Source organism: Mirounga angustirostris, unplaced genomic scaffold (genome assembly GCF_029215605.1).
Source record: "Mirounga angustirostris isolate CCGP_5_RB_7025 unplaced genomic scaffold, mMirAng1.0.hap1 SCAF_6, whole genome shotgun sequence".
Classification (NCBI taxonomy): domain Eukaryota; kingdom Metazoa; phylum Chordata; class Mammalia; order Carnivora; family Phocidae; genus Mirounga; species Mirounga angustirostris.
The window spans coordinates 21049050-21071651 of NW_026991714.1; the positions used below are offsets into that span (position 1 = coordinate 21049050).

The 22602-nt window shown below is 36.7% G+C and overlaps 1 protein-coding gene across 7 annotated transcripts in view; it reads left to right on the forward strand.

Moving 5' to 3' along the window:
- Window positions 1-3301: 3301 nt before the first annotated feature.
- CDC73 (cell division cycle 73) overlaps window positions 3302-22602 on the forward strand; it is a 259032-nt gene continuing 239731 nt past the window's right edge. For 2 of the 7 annotated variants that reach the window (XR_010412200.1, XM_064593895.1), the window contains exons 1-6: window positions 3305-3759; window positions 6374-6479; window positions 9312-9381; window positions 13935-13997; window positions 14081-14133; window positions 17238-17326. Coding sequence is in view for 5 of the 7 variants with exons in the window: in XM_064593895.1 (XP_064449965.1) it covers window positions 3629-3759; window positions 6374-6479; window positions 9312-9381; window positions 13935-13997; window positions 14081-14133; window positions 17238-17326 (512 nt within the window). In the remaining 2 variants the exon portion in view is untranslated. Of the gene's footprint in view, window positions 3760-4189; window positions 4342-6373; window positions 6480-9311; window positions 9382-13934; window positions 13998-14080; window positions 14134-17237; window positions 17327-22602 lie in introns of those variants that run through there. The other 5 variants (XM_054507917.2, XR_010412199.1, XM_045876915.3 and 2 more) reach the window with 5 other exon arrangements.

Genomic DNA, 22602 nt, shown 5'->3' on the forward strand with positions numbered 1-22602 from the left:
AGCATATCCACTGGAAGTGCGAGCTGGAGGTTGTTTGGAGGTCTCACGAGGCTCTCTTCTCGAATCCTGCCAGGTGTGTGCTTCCCCCTTGGAGCTCAGATGGTTGGCCAGACATCCACCCCAGAACTGGGGCCAGTGTCCTTCATCTCCTAGAGCCTTACTCCCAAAGCACCTGCTCATTGTTCTGTGTCCTGCCAGTGGCCCTCTCTCTGCTGGCTTCCACTAGCCAAACTTTGTTTTATAATTACAATCCATATGTCCTAGTGACATCATCCTTTGGGAAAAATCTCTGCTTTCCAATACTTAGAATGCACATTAGACTTTCTTAACAGGACAACACACTCTGGTTTTGAAACTTTTCTTTTTCCATTTTTCTTTGAGGTAAATATATAAATTTAAATAAATAAACACATACATATACACATGCATACTATATTAATATACATATTTTAAGGCTATTGTTAAAAACTTCAAATATCAGTGCACCTGGGTGGCTCAGTTGGTTAAGTGTCCAACTCTTGATTTCAGCTCAGGTCATGATCTCAGGGTCGTGGGATCAAGCCCCACATCAGGCTCTGTCCCTCTTCTTCTGCTCCTCCCCTCGCTGGCTCTCTTCCTCTCTCAAATGAATAAATAAAATCTTTTTAAAAACTTCAAATATGTTAATTATTTCTATATATATTCATTTGTGCCTAAATATACACATATATCAAGGTATATTTATAAATCTTATATTGACAATAGTTATGCGAATAATGTACAAAAAGAGTAAAGTTAGAATATGGGTGTTTTTTTGTGCAAGAAGATTCAGTTATTCTGTGCCCAAATTAGTAGATGTTCCCTGTCACCAAAATATTTGTTAATTCTTAGTGCTTTATCACATTCTTAAACAATTTTGAAGAGATTCCTCTTTACTTCTGAAAAAATTCAGCCTGCTTCTCCCTCTCCCTCTGTCCCTCCTCCCCACTTGTGCTCTCTCTCTCTCAAATAAATAAAATCTTAAAAAAGAATAAAAAGATGTACCACTTTCTCCTGATTGCTAGACATTTATTCTATCAGGAGAATTCAAACTGAAAATTGCTAGGAATTCTTTGGAAGCTGATGACTGGAGAAGTGGAAAGCTTTCACCCAAGACAAAGAAACAAGACTAATTTTCCAATTTTTTTTTTTTTAAGATTTTATTTATTTGACAGAGAGAGAGACAGCAAGAACAGGAACACAAGCAGGGGGAGTGGGAGAGGGAGAAGCAGGCTTCCCGCAGAGCAGGGAGCCCGATGTGGGACTCGATCCCTGCACCCTGGGATCATGACCTGAGCTGAAGGCAGACGCTTAACGACGGAGCCACCCAGGTGCCCACTAATTTTCCAATATTTTTCTGGTTAGTTTTCTACGTTTTTAGTACTAATCTTGCCTTTTATTGTATTTTGCAATGAACATCACTGAACGAATACTAGTAGTATTTGCATGGGATTTAAACAAAAAAAAAATGATCTACACATTTCTTTAACTGTTATAAGCAACAAATTACTAATGTCATATTGCATTACATTGAGTTTACAAATCACTACCCTCAAACTCACAATTTATCCTAAAAGAGACTGTCTGGTCATTGCTATAGACTGAATTTGTGGTCACTCCCTTTTTCCTTCTACCACGTGAGTATGCAATGTGAAGATTGAGGTCTATGAACCAGAAAGCAGCCTCTCACCAGACAATGACTCTGCTGGCAACTTGACCTTGGATTTCCTAGCCTCTAGAACTATGAGAAAGAAATTTCTGTTATTTATAAGCCCCTCCAGTCTATGGCATTCTCTCATAGCAGCATGAATGGACTAAGTCATTGTTTGTGTATGAAATAAAATTAAGTATCATTTGAGGGAACTATTGTTGATTCTCCTAATTTACCCATCAAATCTTGAGTTTGTTGAACTCATCTATCCATTTATTAATTTAACATTTTCTAGGAGGCAATAATGTGCCAAATAATGTGCTAGACACTAGGATATGATGACACAGGTCTATTGCCCTTCAGTTTTGCAGGAAGAGGCAGGCAAGTAAATAATGGCGGTCAAGTAATACTGGGTGCTCTGATACAAGTATGATTAGAGAGTGTGGGAGATTAGAGAGTAGTAAGTTCTTTGTAGTAACTGTTTTTGCAGTGAGATCCAGGAAAATACCACAGGGATGGGTGCATTTGCACAACAGACAAAATTTCTCAAATTCATTTGCAAAATGGCTATAGATAGTATAGGAAGCGAATCACACACTTTTATATCCCTCTGTATTGCACATAATAAAAATGGATCCCTTTCAATGCAGGTCAAGGTATTTGGTTATATCAATAAAGAAGTTGCCTTCCCACCCCCTCCTTTCTGCTACGGTACAAGGAATAAAAAAATTATGGGCCCCACAAGATGATTGTTTTAAGGTATGCAGGCCCCAGTATATTGAATTTATATCATTGTTTCCAGCATGGCAAGGACACCCTTCAGCCTTCTGAGTGCCAATAAAGAATCAAGTAATCCGAAAGTGCTCTAATTCTGACAGTTTGGAGTTTGTGTTTTCTAACTTTTTCATTAGCATCTTTGAACAGAACCATTTAAACGCACCTCTATGGGGCTGGCAGGGAGAAGGGGCCAGGATGGAAAAAGTCATCATCTAAGGAATTGAAGTGGAAGATCCAACATCTACGATATTTTGATGATTTGCTAGATGCTTTCTTTCATCTTATTCTCATACTAACTCCTTTTCTCCAGTAACCAAATTAATGCTATGAGAAGGTATGTATCGTAGCCAATGTCAAACGACAGCTAACAAATACAGGTATCCGGGATTGATCTCCTCCGGACTAGGTCATCACCACTATGTGAATACACTAAAAACAAAACAAAACACCCCCAAACTAAGCCCCCCAAAACCTCACCCTTCTAAAGGGTTTTAATAAGATCACGAAGACTTAGAGGCCACTTAATGGGTCCCATTTAGTTGGTAAGGTAGTCCTAGTGTTTTACAAATCTTCTGCCAAGCTCAATTCCTCCCAAAGGAACGAGCCGAAAGCCTTTGGCGGCAAAGCGGGTCCGCGATCACTCAGTGCGTGCTCAAGGGACGCAAGCATGCCGCTTCCTTGCAGGTGCGCGCGCACCTGTCGCTAGCCGCGTGAGCGCCGCGAGGGAGGGAGGTACGTGTCCGTGCGCGTGCGCCAGGCAACATTCCCCGTACGTGCGCCGTACGCGGGCGCGGTGTCCCTGCGCTCGGAGTTTCGGGCCGGCGTTCGGCCCCGTGCCGAGTGGGCGTCTGGGAGGGGCGTGTTCCTGGGCGGTCGCAGCTCCCCCTGGTGGCGGCCCGGCGGCGCTGGAGGCGCGCAGTCAGGCGTTCTCCGCGGGCAGCCGGCGGCGGGGCCTTGCCTTATAGCGCGGGGTCCTCGGCGGCCTGGGTGTCTACTGCCCCAGCTGCTGTCGTAGGCGAGGACGGCTGCTAGTGCGGCTGCTGTTGGTTCGCGGCGGCGGCGGCGGCGGCGGCGGCGGCGGCGGAGGAGGAAGAGGGCGAGGCGACAGGGAAAGAAGGCGGCAGGCGCGGCGGCGGCGGCTTCGCCCGGGGCCGGCGGCGGCGGCGGCGGCGGGGGGGGAAGATGGCGGACGTGCTCAGCGTCCTGCGACAGTACAACATCCAGAAGAAGGAGATTGTGGTGAAGGGAGACGAAGTGATCTTCGGCGAGTTCTCCTGGCCCAAGAATGTGAAGACCAACTATGTAGTTTGGGGGTAAGTCCGGCGTGGCTGTGGCCTGGGGATGGCCGGGCAGAGTTGGGCGCCCCCAGGCGACCTCTTTCCTAACCCCTCCCCCCGATTCCCTTTGGGGATGGAGGAAAAAACGGGTCTCTAGGTAAAAGTTTTTCTCTAGCAAAGAAGTTACACTCTTAGGCGAGGAGGGCATAGGCGGAGGTGCGTCCGGAGTGGTCCGTTTTCTCTAAGTCTCGGGACGCCGAAGGGAAAGGTACCAAGGGAGTTGCTGACTTTTCCGATTCATTTTCGCCGGTAGGTGTCGAGGGTTAGCAGTGGGTGTAGGTGCCGAAGAGGGCGCACCGTCCGGTCCTGGAGACGTCTTTTTGTGTTCTTTAGTTTTTTCTTTCTCTTCGAGGCTGCCCTGTGTTGTTAACTATCCCTGCTGCCCCTTGCAGCTCCTGGTCTGTTTCTTTTCCTTTCGTGATTCCCCCAAGAAGAGAGGAGGGAGCCGACTATGTGAAGTTAGAACGGGAAGAAGACTTGGTCACTTTGGAACAGAGTCCTCAAAACCCGTGTCGGAGGGGAAGGCGTCCTCAGGGAGAAAGTTACTGGTGGAATGGGGTGAGCTTTGTAGATCTAAGTAAGGTACTGGTGGTGGTGTGTGGTTTAGGAAAGGTGTTTTAAAGAGACATGTTTTGGGACGTTGATCCGTGCGGGGTTTTCTGGATTTAAGTCATTAAGGAAAATATCTAGAAAGAGGTCCTATAATCGTCTGGGATGTTTCTGTCACTGGTATTTCATTTGGATAATTAGAACTTGGGGCCAGAACTTCCATACTCATTTTGCTTGATTGAATGGGAGCGCTAGGCTTTATGATGGAAAGCCAAGGAAAATTTAGTTCGTTGGTTTCTAGTGTTTTGGCCTTGACGGCTTATGATTCGATTAGCTTTATGAAATGTTGATGCAGTGACATCATTCTGAGTTTCCTGCATTTTGTCCTTTCAAAAGAATTTGCACAGACACAGTTATATTTGATTGGATTTTTTTTTTTTTAATTTCTTATTTATTTATCTGAGAGAGAGAATGGGAGACAGAGAGCATGAGAGCGGGGAGGGTCAGAGGGAGAAGCAGACTCCCTGCCGAGCAGGGAGCCCGATGCGGGACTCGATCCCGGGACTCCAGGATCATGACCTGAGCCGAAGGCAGTCGCTTAACCAACTGAGCCACCCAGGCGCCCCTTGATTGGAATTTTAACTGATTTGTTTTTTCCTTTAAAAAATGGTTAAAGAGTAGTCACAGTGTAGGGTGGTTCAGTCTGAGAAATAGAAAAATTTCTTAGCATCTTGGTCCCTGACTCAAAGGAGGTTAACTTAATCAGAGTAGATGAGATAAAACAGATAGATTACTTGGTAAGAATTGCATTCTGGCCCGTGAGAGAGTAATCGCTTCTGGCTTGGGGTATTAGAAAAGGTTTCGTAGAAGTGTGTTTGGGATGTAGATGTGCTACACATTTTTCTTGAACAACTGAGTAAGCTTTAAAGAATGGGTAAAGAACTTGAGGGTGACATGATGGGTTAGGTCTTAAAGGACATGCTTAAGGGCATGCGAGCTGGAAGGGAAATGTTTTGATAGTTCAGTGAAGCTAGTAGTGAAAAGGGACTGCTTAGGATAGATTTCAAACTTTAACAACAGTGAATTACGCTGATAAATACATTTTCATTTCATTTATTCGTCTCTGCACGTGTACATATGTCCAACTTCATAACTGTAAACAATAGTTATCCTTATTGCATGCTGTACATTGTGTTACTTTGCTTTTTTATTATGTTTAAATAACCTGGTTACTTGTATATCACATTTCAGAGTACAAAAATTGGTAGTGATATATGATTTGAAATATGTCAATTTAGAGGAAAAGGGGAAAGGCAGGCTAGAGAAATGTAGGTTGGGGCTGATTACTTTGGGCTGTTTTCAGATGAATTTAAATAATACATTGACATTTTTAGGTGAGGATAATGTAGTAGGAAGGGTGAGATTGGACACTAATATTGTTGAGCAAATAGTACTACGTGCTTTCATTAAAGAGCCTGCACCTCTAAACTGCATTGTTTTATCACAGGTAGAATTCAGTATGGTTTTACATCATTGGTTTAATTTGAGGGATGTCATAAGAATTATACCTCTGAAATTCATTGTTGTGTTTACTGTAAGAATGTTGCTAAGGATGGTGTTTAGCAGTATCTTACTTAGGAGACATAGGATAAATTTCTTCTAAGTTTAGCACTGGCAGTAGTTGTGCTTCTCCTAGTCAGTTTGTTTTCTCTTGTGGATCCTCTCCAGTCTATAACTGATCAGATTTCTCTCTCTATTGACAAAGACCAGAACCAAATATGGGCCAAATTCTAAAAAGTGTATAGTGCCTTCGAGTATGAATATGGTATGCTTTCCTTCTTGCTTTTTGTCATTGTCTACCTTTGTGTTCTTTGCTTTAATGACAGTTCCACTTACTAAATTTCATACTTTATGGGTATTTTTGTTAGTCAAATTAAATCCATTGTTGGGTAGCAAAGTAAGTATAGATAAGTTCGTACATATAATTAAGTCCAAAGAGTTGAATTAAAATTGAGTAAAAATCTTGTCTTAATTATTTCAGGACTGGAAAAGAAGGCCAACCCAGAGAGTACTACACATTGGATTCTATCTTGTTTCTACTTAATAATGTGCACCTTTCTCATCCTGTTTATGTCCGACGGGCAGCTGTAAGTACAATTCATTTTAAAACTTTTTTGGTTTTTTTTTTTTTTTTTTTTGGATGGTAGGTATCATTTTGTCATCGTGCACTGAAATAAAGTTCTCAGACACTAGTCTTCTGCAAGGGAGAACAGCCCTGCAGGGCCAACACTCAGATTGGTGTCTGAGAACTTTATTTCAGCACGCGACAACATTTGGCGCCAAACAGGGACCTCTTCAGGACTCAATAGAGTCCTCGTCCACAGTGCGGACAACATCATTTGGCATGGATCACTTCCCTCATGGGTTTCAAATCAAAAGAATAAAAGGTTTGTCTGTATGAAGTTCTACTGGAGGGTCAAATTAGATCACTGTGTTTTTGCAGATTTTTAAATCTATGACTTTCATGTAAAACATGGGCACTGTTTACAAGAACAGAAGTTTTGAAGGCATTGGTAGGAATGTTTTAAGAAATTCATAAGCCTGTGGAAGGACCCTGATATTCAGAACTCTAGTTTAACTAATCTCAAGACTTTTTGGGGGGGCATCAAAAAGAATCAAGATTAACAGACAACTTTAAAATTAAATTTTTAATCAATTTAACAAACGTTTTTAATACTTTATTGACACACTCATTTGTTTTCAGTTTTGCCTGCCTTCAGCATGTCAGTATTTGAACACTGCACTTCTGAATAGGAAATAAATATTCAGCATCTAATATATATAAAAGAAGTAATATATAGGGTGAAACTACTTGAGATTTGAGAAATAGTGGGATAAAAATAACGGCATTTCTATAAACTATGTTACCTCGTCTTAAATCTTTAAAAACTGAGTTAGACAGGGGCGCCTGGGTGGCTCAGTTGGTTAAGCAACTGCCTTCGGCTCAGGTCATGATCCTGCAGTCCCGGGATCGAGTCCTGCATCGGGCTCCCTGCTCAGCAGGGAGTCTGCTTCTCCCTCTGACCCTCCCCCCTTTCATGCTCTCTATCTCATTCTCTCTCAAATAAATAAATAAAATCTTTAAAATATATATATAAAAATAAAAACTGAGTTAGGCAGTAATTAGAATCTTTTGTTGGCTACATTATTCATTTTGTGGTAATAAGGATGATCCAGCTACTTGGTTTACATTTAGAAATTATATTATTGGGAAATGGTTGTAGCATGTACTGATGGCTGTAATTGTTACCTTTCTTCACATAAGATTTAAATCTTTTGTTTTTCTTAAATACTTCACAGATTGAAAGGGCAGAATTCTATAATTCTAGGGTTCTACAAATTTTGTTTTTTCCTCTTTTGTGTTATTTGCTCTTTCTTGTGAGCAGACCATTTCTGAAATAAGTTTTCCTGAGCTATAGCTACTATTTTAGTGTGAGTAGACTTGTATCTTTCTCAGTTGGCTGTATTAGGTCCATAATTCATTAGTAACCAAATGATGAAAAGTGTTATCAGACTTAGAAACAGTAATTTAAAGAAAATTAATTCGGGCACCTGCGTGGCTCAGTCATTAAGCATCTGCCTTCAGCTCAGGTCATGATCCTGGGGTCCTGGGATCGAGCCCCGCGTCGGGCTCCCTGCTCCGCGGGAAGCCTGCTTCTCCCTCTCCCACTCCCCCTGCTTGTGTTCCCTCTCTCGCTGTGTCTCTCTGTGTCAAATTAAAAAAACAACAACAACAACAAAAACTTTAAAAATTAAAAAAACAAAAAGAAAATTAATTCAAATCTTTTAATTATTTATGATATACTCCGTGTAGGCTAGTTTTTAAAAACAAGCACACAAAAACCTGTAGGCTCTTAAATGTTTATACTCCCAGCAGAAATTAAAATTTAGCCTGCCCTTTAAAAAAAAGTTAATTTTAAGTGATTAAGTAGTTTATTTCTATCATCAAGGACTGTATGCAGAATGGTGCAGTAGTCAGTATGAGATAATTAGCCAAAGGATTCTTGTTACTTCATTTTTGCTTGTATAAAGTGGCAAAGGGATTTTAATATATAATCTTGTAGCCACCAGTCATTCTTGTACTCATGTGTTGTTGATATTATAAAAATGATAGGAAAATTGTCGTAATTACAGGATTCATTGAATTCATGGCCCGAAGATGACTTGGTGACTAAAGTATACAGTTTTGTTTTGCATACCTCTTTACAAACTGCTAATGTAGGAGATTAAAGGAGAATATCCATTTTACCAAAATAGATGCATTTTCCAGGTTTAATTTTTTAATCTTTTCCCCTTCCTTATAGAATTTGTATACACTCAGGGGTAAGAAAAAAATGTGTAATGTGGAAAGTAACCACCATTAATGGTTTCCTATATAATCTCCTAAGTATTTTCCCATGCTTAAATAACACATACCTATTGTTAATTATGAAAACTTAGGCTAATGGCTAAGTTGGTGTATTTTGGAGTTCAAGTAGAATATTTTGAGGAAGTCTGTTTTGTGTTTGAGGCAAAAAGGCACTTGGGAATATGTAAAATGAGCAGGCAATAGGACTAAAAAGATAATTGCCTAAAGCGTGCGAAGTATCATGAGTAAAATAAAATACTTAAGGTAAGCCAAGGGAACAAAAAAGATTGGAATTGATATTTTGAAGAGGGATGGGTCATAGTTTCATTTCTGATGTTTATTTTTTATATATCTTATTTGAATTTCAAGAATGAAGTTATTAAAGTTAATATTCTTAAAATTTTTCAAGACTTTTATTGGGTTTTTTAGCCTAGTTCCGTAAAGATAAGATCCTAAGTAAATGTTACCGAGATACGTTGGAATGAAATTCATACATTACATAATGTTTGTCTTTATTATGTTTCGTATAATTGTTGTTGTTTTGATAACTAATTTAAAATTTTGACTTCAGACTGAAAATATTCCTGTGGTTAGAAGACCTGACCGAAAAGATCTACTTGGATATCTCAATGGTGAAGCATGTGAGTAATTTTTTAACTTGCTCTCACTCTTAAATAGCCATTGTTTCTTTCCTTCCCCTGTGAAATAAGCAATGGAAAGAGAATTTGTATTTTCACTAAAAAATTAACCTACCAGCAACATATGTGTGCATATACTCTCCATTCTTTTCTGTTATGGTGAATGCACTATTTTCGCTCCTAAGGCCAGTCACCACTTCCCTGTCTATAGATTCCATTTCCTTTCACACTCTGAAAGACTTTGCCTTTGTGAATTGTTGCTTCTCTCTTACATCATCATCTTTCTCCTTTTCTCTGCATTCCCTTTAAAATGCATACTGTAAGATCTCTCATTTAAAAACAGTTTTTTGACCCCACATTCCTAGTATCTACTGTTGAATTTGTCTTCTCCTTTTTATTGCAAAATTCTTTGTTAACAGTTGTGTGATATCACTGCCTACCTCTTGAATCCCCCACTCTAATCTGACTTTCCTACTCACAGTCTCACTAAAATTACTGTTGTAAGGTCAACACTGACTTAGGGGTTATCAATTCCTTTAGTGTCTTATCCATATCAACACTGTTGATTACTCCCTTTTGGAAAGCCTTTCTTCACTTGGCATTTGGGGCACCAGACTCTTGATTCTCTTTTTATTCGATGTCCATCTCTCATTTTATTTTGCTTACTTATCTTCAGCACTGACCTATTCCTAAGCTCAAGTTATAAATCCACTGTACACCTCTTTCCTTGGATATTTAATAGGTAAGTGAAATACAACATATCTGAAATAGAATGCTGATTCCCTCCTTCCCTTCACCCCTTAAACAAAACTAAAATAGCAGGTCTGGTCTCCCAGTATTTCCATCACAGTAAATGCTTTCCCATTCATGGAGTTGTTAGGCCAGAAACCCTGGAAAAAATCTTTGATTTCTTTGATGAATTTCATGAACAAGTCCTTTTCTTTAACTTTAAAAGTATGACAGTTTCTTAACCATTCTACTCCCACCATGTTTCATTCTTCCCCTTTAGACTTGCATAGCTTTCTTAAGGTCCCCACTCTATAATTTCCCATATAGTCTTTGCCTACCCATTAGAGTGACCTGTTTTTGAAAACACATATAAACTTGATTGTGTCACTTATTTGCTCAAGCCCATCCTGTGGCTTCCCGTCATACTTAGAATAAAGCCCACAGTCTTTATCCTATCCTGACCTACGTGATCTTGCTTCTGCCTAAATCTCTGTGGCCTCATCTTCTTCCAACCTTCTTTGCTCGCAGCAGTCCAGTCTTGTTGGTTCTTTTAATAAACTATCTTAACTTTTCAAGCCTTTGTACTTGCTGTTTTCTCTGTATTCAGTTGTTTCTCTACATTGTCACATGTCTTACTTCTTACCACCTCATTCACATCTGTGCTTAAATCTTCTGTCAGAAAGAACTTACCATTCTAAAATACAGAATTGCAGTGTTTTCCCACATATGCCCGTGTATGTACAGCATCTTCCTGATTTATTTTTCATCAAATCCCTTACATTGACTTGAAATTACATATTTGTTTACTTAATATATTGTCTGCCCCACTAGAGGATAAACTGTAAGAGGGCAGATAGTTGTTAAATACCCAGCATTTTAGAACAGTGGTTAATAGTGGGTGCTTACCTGTATAAATGAATAATCATTAACTTGGAGTCTTAAAGAATATGAATAAAGAGGTATAATAAATTGATATATAAATTGATGAGTATGAATAAATTGATATAATCTTAGAATAATATGAATAATCAATATAAGACTGATTGGCCCTAACCTTCCTTGGGGTGGAGTTTACTACCTTTAAGTCATTAATAGCTGTCTTATCACATATTGTGCTCCACGGCTATAACAGTAAGATTGATTTGCACAGAGTCTCTTGCATAATGGAAAGACCATCATCAAGAGTCTTGTCTTTCTGTACTGTCCTCACTGAACATTCAGCAAGTACTTATGAGTGGTTATTCTTTTTTTTTTCTTTTTTTTTGATTTATTTATATATTTATTTGAGAGAGAGAAAGCGGGCACCTGTGCACGAGCAGTAGGGAGGGGCAGAGGGAAAGGGAAGGAGAATCTCAAGCAGACTCCTTCCTGATTGCCGAGCCCAAACTGGGACTCCATCTCACGACGCTGCAATCATGACCTGAGCTGAAATTAAGATTCGGACGCTCAACCGACTGAGCCACCCAGGTGTCCCTTGAATGGTTATTCTTAAAGGCATTGTACTCGGTGCTATACAAAATGCAAAATTCGTGTCCTGAACATGTTTACCATTGTGAAAGATAGACTGATAAAATAAGGGTTAAAATCTGGGGAGAGGATTGAGGCGGGATTCTAATTCTGCTGTGAGGAGAATGGAGTTGAGGAGGATAGGCAAAGCCTTTTTTTTTTTTTTTAAACCATATGGTGCACTCATTAGATTTTTTTTGCTTCAGAAGATCTGGTATAGAGTCTAGGATTCTCTATTTTTTAAAACTGTCTCAGGCAAGCTTGACAAATAGGCTGGTTAGTGGGAGAGAGTACTTTAGGGCAAATAAATGGTTTTTCTTTTCAGAAACAAGAAAAAAGTTCCCCATTATTCATGCATGTCATTACCTGTAGTTTCTATAGGACAAAAAAAATTGAGTCATCAAGTATATTCCTTTGCCAATTTTATTTTTTTTATTTTTTAAAGATTTATTTTTATTTATTTATTTGACCAAGAGATAGAGCCAGAGAGCACAAGTGGGGGGAGATGGGATGGCAGAGGAAGAAGGAGAAGCAGGCTCCCTGCAGGGAGCCTGATGCGGGGCTCTATCCCAGGACTCTGGGATCATGACCCAAGTCGAAGGCAGACGCTTAACCAACTGAGCCACCCAGGCGCCCCTCCTTTGCTATTTTTAAAACAAATTGTTGAATTAATGGTTTAATGAACAAGTTGAGGAAATCTTAAGACATTCCATGTTCTTAGACAAGAAGACGTAACAGCTTAAAGATGTCAGTTCATAACATAGATTATATATTTAACATAATCCCAATAAAAATCTCTACAGTTTTTCTTGAGGGAAGGGTGGAATAGACATGATGATTCTAAAATCCATTTGGTAAAAGTAAATGTCATAAAAGTTTGGAGAAGAGCAATGCGAAAATACTATTCTAGAGTTCAGAACTTATTATAAAGCCCTAGTAATTTAAAAAATGTGAATAAACTGATAGAACAATTTTTTATCCGTTAAATGTTAAATTATGTGAATTTGACACAACTAAAAAGATAGGTCAAATCAGTGGGGGAAAGATAGGATTATTCAAGTAATAGGTTGGTAAAAATTAAAAAGTTCTGTATTATTAAAAAAAAGACCTGACAAGTTGGGAAAAAATACTTGAACTCATCACAGTGAAAGGACCAGTCTTACTGATAATATGAAGTGGTCCTAGAAATACATGCATAAAAGACCAACAACCCAATAGATTATAGTCATAAAATTCAAAGAAAAGGTGATGAGATTGTATGAAAAATGTTTATTTCACTCATAATTATAAATCGAAACTATATAGAGAGAGCATTTTTTTTTTTTACTTCATTGATAAAAATTTATCAGTTTAATAATACACTTTTGAGTCTCTGAGGAAACCGATACCCTAATATATTTTTAGTTGTAGTGTCAATTGATACAACGCCCACTGAAGACATTTGGCAGTATCTATCATTACAAAATCAACCCAGAAATCCTACATCTGGGACTTTATCCTAGGGGTATATTTGAAAATGAATGAACAGTGTGTCATTGTTTGTAGTGGCAAAAACCTGTCAGAGTTGAACTGCCCATGGATAGATAGGGAACTAGTTAAATAAATTATAATTACCCCATACATTAAATACTATGTAGATTTAAAAAGAAAGTTAAAGAATGCTCCACATACTGATATGTTAGGTCAAAAAAGAAAGGTTCAGGACAGTGTGTATAGTATGCTACCTTTTTTGTTAAAAAAAGGGAAAAATAAAAGCATGACTTTGTATTTCTTGTAACTACAGAAAGAAACATGAGACTGTCAAATAGTTATGTAGGGTGGTGAGAACTAGGTGGATGGGGACTGGTACATCCTTTTGTTCGTTTCATTATTTTGAACCATTCAAAAATTAAATGATTTAATTTAAAAAATATTTTTTACCAATTGTGAATAACTAAAAATTGCATTTTTTAAGGTGAATGCTAACTTAAAAAAAGCATTTTCCTTTATACATATATGTTTATGTATTTATGTTTAGATACATTTTATGTTCATGTGTGGTAATTAACATTAGAGTATATGTTCTTTGAAGTGACCAGTTGATTCCAGATTCTCACAATAATTTGTAAGCTAAATTATTAAAAATTTGTCCTTTTACAGCCTTTTAAATACAGATTAATCTTTTATAATGTTTTTATAAAACGGCTTTAAAACTTTTTTTCCTGGGGAAATCACTGTATATAAAGTAAGAAATAACAAATATTGAGCATTTCACTTGTAATAATGTCAAGTGTATGTGTTCAAATATTGGTCTTCTCACATAAATCTTTTTAAATCTTCAGCAACATCAGCAAGCATAGACAGAAGTGCCCCTCTAGAAATAGGTCTTCAGCGATCTACCCAAGGTACATTTTGTCACATATTTATATTGAACATTCAAAAACTTACTCCAGAACGATGTACTTACTTACTTTTCTTTTCTTAAAAGTGAAACGAGCTGCAGATGAAGTTTTAGCAGAAGCAAAGAAACCACGCATTGAGGTAATGGGACTTTATTTTAAATGTGAATTGTAGTGTTACAAAATTGGGTTTGTATATGAATAAGAATTCTTTCTCATAGTAGTCCTAGGAGCTTTTTTTCTGGAAAAATTGTTGTAGTATAATGAATGTTTGATTAATAGTAGCTTGAGCTATAGTTTGAGATCTCTTACATAAGCTGTGTGTTGGGCAAATCACTTTCTTTTCTTTTATATACTTATTGACGAAAGTGTTGGGCTAGGTCAGGAGTTGGAAAACTTCTTCTGTAAGGGATCATATAGTAAATATTTTAGGCTTTTTGGGCTGTTTAGTGTCTGTCCAATTATTCCACCCTGCTATTATAGTGTGGAAGCAGGAAGAGGCAATACATAAATGAACTGGCAAGGCTGTATTCCAGTAAAATTTTATTTTTTATTTTTTATTTTTTTTAAAGATTTTATTTATTTATTTGACAGAGAGATAGAGAGAGAGCACAAGTAGGCAGAGAAGCAAGCAGAGGAAGGGGGAGAAGCAGACTCTCCACTGAGCAGGGAGCCCGATGCAGGGCTCGATCCCGGGACCCTGGGATCATGACCTGAGCCGAAGGCAGACGCTTAACCGACTGAGCCACCCAGGCGCCTCTCCAATAAAATTTTATAAAACAGATGGTGAGCCTGCCTTTGGGTTGTAGTTTGCCTGCCCCTGGAATAAGATGGTGTGAGAATTTGCTTCGCTCTTAAGAACTGTGAACATGAAGTGCTTATTACATTTATTTCTTAAAATACTGGTGTATGTTAGGGGGTACCTGGATGGCTCAGTCAGTTGAACATCTGGATGGCTCAGTCAGTTGAACATCCTACTCTTGGTTTCAGCTCAGGTCATGATCTCAGGGTCATGCACTCAGCTGGAGTCTGCTTGAGATTTTCTCCCTTTGCTCTTCCCCTTCCTTGCGTTTGCCCCTTCTTTCTAAAATAAATCCTTAAAAAAAATACTGGTGTATTAGGTTGCATGTTTTTTGTAGTGTTTTATAGCCAGCAAGTGGAATACTAATATTGGTAAATAAGGATAGTTCACATGAAATAGAAGCTGTATAAGAAATGCAGTTACCTTTAGAAAGAAAAATCGTTCAACAGCTAGGGTACTGCAGAAGAAAGTTAAATCTTAGAAATTAGCTATTTATTTAAATTTTTTAACAAGCGTCAGATCAGTTACATATTAAACCCCCTGACAGTGGAAGATTATGTACTAGAGGTACACTTAACATCTGAGAAATGACTGAACTGGTCCATGTATCAATTAATAATATAGAAATAACACTTGTAGTCATCACTAATGTTAATATTACTGGAAACCATAAATCTTTCCCTTTCACACTTGTATAAAAATCAAATAGTTGTACCTTTTGCCTGCTACATAAACAACAAAGCTAAGGATAAAAAGGTAAATGTTAAAGGGACAGGGTTGTTGGTAAGTATGTTCTATATAATCATTGACAGAATTTGATGCTAAAACAGTACAATTTTATTTTAATTAATTATAAAACAATTTTAATTAAGCATACTCTGAGACATGGACTTGATGTATTTTAGTTAAGGATCATAATGATAATTAGCTCATTGTTTCTCCTCTGTTCCGGGTTACTTTTGTATACTTTATGTATATTAACTCATGTAATCCTCAACCACAACCTCCTGAAGTTGGCAGTACTATGCATGTCATCAATGAGCAAACAAACCCCTCAGAGAGAGTAAGTTATTTGTTGATGTTCACAGAACCAAGATTGGAGCCCAGACTATCTGGCCTCTAGCCATTCTACTATATATCCTGACTACAAATTTTGTAGCAGTAAAACGAAAGTTTTCACCAGCTCTATCTGTATGAAAGAAGGTTGTGACCCACTGTGAACAAAATGAGTGAATTTAGACACACTACTTATTTGGAAAAATCTGAATTTACAGTTTAATTATTTGAAATAAATCGAACATGACAAAAATGCTAATTTGCTAGGATACCATTAACTTGAAACATCAGCAAGAATATCATAATAAAATTCTTTGCAGAGTATTTATAGAGTTAAAATGATTTACATAAACAACTATGTTACATAAACAGTTTTCAGTTCAGTGTATATATATTGGGAACCTGCAAGGCACTGTGCTAGGAGAAGAACCTTGAGGGCAGAGATTCTGATCTAATCTGATTAAAATCTAGGCTGCAGTTGTCTTTAAAATCAGTAGTTTCCCAAGGAACTTGAGTAATTTGTGTTATACCTTCATTACAAATGGCTAAAATTTAATGCAATTTGCTTAAATACTATCTTTGCATTCATGTCAGCAAAATGTTTTAAATGATAGGTTAATATTAGAGCATGAATTGGATGGAGCACAACATTGAATATACTGCTGCTTTTTATACAATATCATATTTTGTTAGCCATAGACACTAACTCTGTTCCTTAGTTTTCTCATTTGTTGAATGTGGGCATTGAACTAGATCAAGTTTTGTTTTTAACCGAACACTTTCCAGACTAAATTTTATCTGAAATTCTAACATGCAGGTTAGAGAAAAGCTGAGCTACCAGGGTTGAACTCAGAGAAGTGGCCCATGAGGCACTTTGTAGGAAATGCCTAATGTTCTAAGGAACATGCTTTGAAAACATTCAAGTTTCACTTCTGGTCATTAGAAATTCTGATGGATTCAGGACCTGGGGCAACAGGTGCAAAAAACTGTCTCCAAAATGAAATTTTTTACTGTGTTGAAGGCTTTTCATAAAATTTAGTGATAAATTTTCCTGAAGAGAAGGAATTTATTTGTGGTATAATACCTTTATGAATAAAAATAGGTATGATACATTACGGGAAGAACGTTTAATCATAGAAAAAAGTTGCTGAAGTTCTTTGGTAAGCTTTTAATCAGTTCTACTCTTATGTGATCCAACATGTATTTATTATTGTTGTCTTTATGTAACTAGAAGTAATCTTAAAATCAAGCTGACTTAAGGCAGCAATGCTTGGCATGTTATAGGCAGGAACTTATGTAAGGAAAAGTTACATGTTTTTTTGTTGTTGTTTTTGCTCTACAAGTTAAATAAAAATGTGCAATATTCACTAACCAGTGATTATTTTCAGGATGAAGAGTGTGTGCGCCTTGATAAAGAGAGATTGGCTGCTCGTTTGGAGGGTCACAAAGAAGGGATTGTACAGACGGAACAGATTAGGTAAGATTTTCTTTAGTAGAAAGTGTTAATTGTATATGGAAAAGGAGATATCAATATGTTACCTACATTTACCTTTACCTCTTGCATTTATTATGTGCTTCTGTGCCCTAAGTTCAAAAGAAGATGTGTGGGCATGTTTTATGGTAGGGGAGACTGAAAGTTAATTAAGCTTTCCGGAAAGCCTTCTTGGTTCTATTACCATATTGATCTTCCCTTTTTTAAAATTACTCCATAACCAAGTCTCTCATTTATTTTGTCATCTCTTGTTGATTTATACCAGAGGTCAGCAAACTTTTTTTGTGTAGTGACACATAATTAAATACTTTCAGCTTTGAAGGTCACATGGGGGTTTTTTTGGTAACTAATGCTTGTGGTAGGGAAAGCAGTCTATGATTGCTTCATTCATAAAAGAATTGGCATGGCTGGATTTGGCCTGTAATATTTTGTTGATCCCTGATTTTTACTATAATTGGAATCACTTCATAATTTTTCCTTGGCACAATATAATGCTTTGGAAGTTCTATCCAAACTTAAAAATTCAATGCCTAGTTTTAAAAGCTTTATTCAAGATGACTGACATAACAATAAGCTGCACATATTTAATATAAGTTGATAAGTTTTCATATATATATATACATCTGTGAAACCATCATCATAATCACCATAATGAATATAATATCACCCGCATAAATTTCTTGTGTACCTTTATGATTCCACACTTCTACCTATCCCCACCTCCTTTCCTCTCTAGGCAACCAATTATCTGCTGTTGCTATAAATTAGCTTTTTCTAAAGTTAAGTATAAATGGAATTATGTAATATGTACTTTTTTTGCGGGGGTCTGACCTCTTTTACTTAGCGTAATTTTTTGAGATTCATCCATATTGTTGGATGTATCAGTTCATTTTGTTATTGCTGAGTAGTTCATTCTGTTCCATTGTACGGACATAACACAATTTGTTTTCCTAGGCAACTGTTTATGGACATTTCACTTATTGCTGTTTTTTGGCTGTTGCAGCTAAAGCTGTGGTCATTTGTGTACAAGTTTTTTATGGACATATGTTTTCATTTCCACTGAGTAAATACCTAGGAGAGGAGTGATTGAATTGTGTACTGTTACAGATCTGCCGTTTTAAGAAATCGTCAAACTGTTCAGAGTGATTGTACCATTTCACATTTCTACCATCAATATATAAGAGTTCTAGTTTCTTCACAGCCTTGCCAACACTTAGTGTGATCAGGCTTTTTAATTTTAGCCATGCTAATAGGTATAAGATGGTTTATCTTGCACTTACAACATGATTAATGATATGAGCATCTTTTTGCATGCTTATTTGTCATCTTATATCATGTTTGGTGAAGTGTGTTCAGATTTTTGTCCATTTTTTCTTATTGGATTGTTTCCTTATTACGGAGTTTTGAAAGTTTGTAGTATGTCCTGGATAGAAGTCCTTTTCAGACATAGGCTTTGCAGATACTTCTTCCAGTCTGTGACTTGCCTTTACGTTCTCCTAACTACCTTTTGAAGAGCAGTGTAATTTTTACGACATCTCACTTGTCAACCTCTTCTTCTGTGAATTGTTTCGGTGTTATATCTAAGAAATCTTTGCCTGAGCAAAGCGAACAAAGATTGTCTCATATTCTTTTGTAGAAATTTTTTAGTTCTAGGTTTTACATCTAAGTCTATGATCTATTTTCAGTTAATTTTTTGTGTGTGGGTTATACATCATGGATCAAAATTCATTTATTTTTTTATGATCTAGATATTGAAGTTCAGTTTTGTGCATGTGGATAACCCAGTTATTTAGCATTATTGGTTTCCAATGAATTTTCTTTGCACTTGTGTAAAAAATCAGTTGTTCATGTGTAGGTCTGTTTTTGGAACCATTCTGTGCTGTTGATCTGTTGGTCTTTTTGCCTGTACCAAACTGTTTTAATGATTGTTTATAAGTTTTGAAATCAGATAGTGTTAGCTTTACAACTTTGTTCTTCTGTTTCAAGGATATTTTTGCTGTTTTAGGTTCTTTGCATTTTCACATGAGTTTTGGAATTAACGTGTTATTTCCTACAAAAAACCTTACTGGGATTTTGATTGGGATTGCATTGAATCCGTAGACCAGTTTGGGGAGAATTGACATCTTAAAAATATTGAGTCTTCTGATTTATGAACAAGATGTATTTATTTCCCTTTCTTTTACTGGAAAGATATTTAGAGCTTCTGTAATTTAACATTTCTTAATTTTCAGTATATAGGCCTTATATATCTTTTTGTCATATTTCATACTTTTCGATCCTGTTATAAGTGATATTTTAAAAAATATTTCAATTCTTGACTTATTGCTAGTATAGAGATACAGTTGATTTTTGGGTATGGATCTTGTATCCTGCAATCAAGTTAAACTCATTGATAAGTTCTTGTAATTTTTTTTGTAGCTATCATTAGCTTTTCACATAGATAATTATGTTGTCGAGACATAAAATATATCTTTTCTTCCCCCCCCCCCCTTTTTCTCTTTCTAAACTGGATGCCTTTTATTTCTTGCCTTACTGCACTGGCTAGACTTACTGATCCTCACTAATCCAATGTTGAAGAAGCAGTGAGATTAGACATTCTTGTTTTGTTCCTCATCTTAGGGGAAGCACTCTTTCACCATTAAGCATGTTAGCTTAGATTTTTTTGTTAGATACCCTTCAACAGGTTGAGGAAATACCTTTTTCCTTGTTTGCTGAGAGTTTATCAGAAAGGAATGTTGGTTATTGTCACATGTTTTTTTCTGATTCTACTGAAATGATCATATAGTTTTTCATTAATATGGTGAATTAAATTAAATTTTTGATGTTTGCACTTCATGGATAAATTTTACTTCATTATTTTATTAGTTATCTTGCCACATAACAAATTAACCTGAAACATATTGGCTTAAGCTACATATATTTATTTTCTCATGGTTTCTGTGGGTCAGGAGTCTTGAGGTGACTTAGGTAGCTTCTGTGATTTAGGGCCTCTCACAGTGTTGCAGTTAAGCTGTTGGCCAGGACTGTGTTCTCATGTTTAGGCTTGATAGGAGAAGGATTTGCTTCTAAAGCTCACTCATATGGTTGCTGGCAGAATTTAGTTCCTGACAGGTTGTTAGACTAATACTTCAGTTCCTCAAGTGTTATCTAGAGGACTCTTGGTTCTTTGGTTCTTGGTTCTTAGAATATTTCACAGTATTACAGCTTGCTTCATTAGAGTGAGCAAGCAAGAGTGCAAGAGAGCTGTCAAGCAAGATAGAGGTTATTTTTTTTTATAGCCAAGTCTTCAGAGTGACACCCTACCCTGTCACTTGTACAGCATTCTATTTGTTATAAACAAGGTTCAGTCCCTACCCCCACAGGAAGTGGATTACACATGGGTGTGAATGCCAAGAGGTGGATATTGTTTTAGTGGCTGCCTACCACAATCATGATGTATTATTCTTTTTATTTATTGTTGAATTAGATTTTTAAAAATTTGTATAGAATTTTGTACCAATGTTTTTGAGGTCTGTAGTTTTCTTGTAACGTCTTTGTCTTGTTTCCTATCAAGATAATTCTGGTCTCAGAATGAGTTGGAAAGTATTTCCTTTTCTTCAGTTGTCTGGAAAAGTTTGTTTAGAATTGGTATGTCCTCCTGCATTTGGGAAAATCTATTGATGAAGCCATCTGTACTATAGTTTTATTTATTTTCATATATTTAAGGTAAAGTTTTCAACTGCATATTCACCTTGTTTAATAGTTAATAGGTCTATTCTGGTTCTCTCTTCTTTGAGTGTTTCTTTGAAAGAATTTGTCCATTTCATCTACATTGTCAAATTTATTTGCATAATGTTGTTCATAATGTCCTTTTAAGATGTCTAGAATCTGTAGCAATGTCCCCTCTTTCATTCTTTGATATTAGCAATTGGTGTTTTATGTGTTTCCTTATTGCCTGGCCAAAATTGACCAGTTTTATTGATCTTCTCAAAGAACCAGATTGGGATTTTCCTCTTTAGTTTTTTTTTTTTCCTTCTTTTTTAATTCTTCAATTTCTGCTCTCATCTTTATGAGATCTGTCTGCTTACTCTGAATTTAATTTGCTGTATTTTTTATGGGTTTTTAGAGGGAAATCAATAACCTCAGCTTCCACTCTAAGTACTGCTTTAATGGCATCTCATATTGGTATGTTGTGTTTTCATTTTCATTCAGTTCAAAATTACTGTCTTAATTTCCCTTTTGATTTCTTTTACTCATGGATTGTTTGCAAGGGAGTTATTTAGTTTCCAAATATTTGGGATTTTTTGGAGATCTTTGTTATTAGTTTCCAATCTATTCCAAAGTATGGTTATATTTTATATGATTTTGAATCCTTTGGTAAGTATTAAAACTTTGTTTTTGGCCCCAAATGATGTCTGTTCTGTCGGTACTTGAATTTGTATTCTGCTGTTATTTTGGAGTGTCTTACTATGGTCAGTATGGTTGATAGTGTCAGTAGAGTCTTCTATATCCTCACTTGTTTTTTGTGTTGTATTATTAATTATTGAGATGGAATTATTGAAGTCTCTGGCTGTGGATTTGTCTTTTTCTTTGCATTTCTATCAGATTTTGTTCTCTGTCTACTTTGAAGCCGTGTTACTAGGTGTAAATGTTTAGGGCTATGTTGTCTTGATGAATGAATCTTTTTATCATTATGGGGTGACCTTTATCTCTGGCAATATTCCTTATTAAAAAAATCTACTTTTTCTTATATTTACCTACACACTCCTCCTGCTTTCTTTTGGCTTACATTAGCATAGTATATCTTTTTACCTTTTACTTTTTAAGAAACATTATGGTAAAAAACACGTAACAAAATTTATCATTGTAATATTTTCAAGTGTGTAGTTCATTGTCCTAAGGACTTTCATATTGTGCAACCATGTCCAGAACTCTTTTCATCTGAAAATTGGATTCCTTTTACTTTTAACTTGTGTGTCTTTATAGTTTAAGTACTTTTCTTAATGTGTGTAGATCTTTTATACTTAATGTGATTACTGATATGGTTTTAGTCCGTTTTGCTTACTGTTTTTTATTTGTCTCTTTGTCCTATTTTGGGACTTATTTGGAATAAACGAATATTGGTTGTAATTCTCTTTTTTCTTGTTGTTGTTGGCTTATTACTTATAACTGTTTTGTTATTAGTGTTTGCTTTAGGGCTTTTACTATGCATGGTTTATAGCATCACAGTCTACCTGCAAGTGTTATACTCACTACTTCATGTATAGTATGGGAGCCTTAAA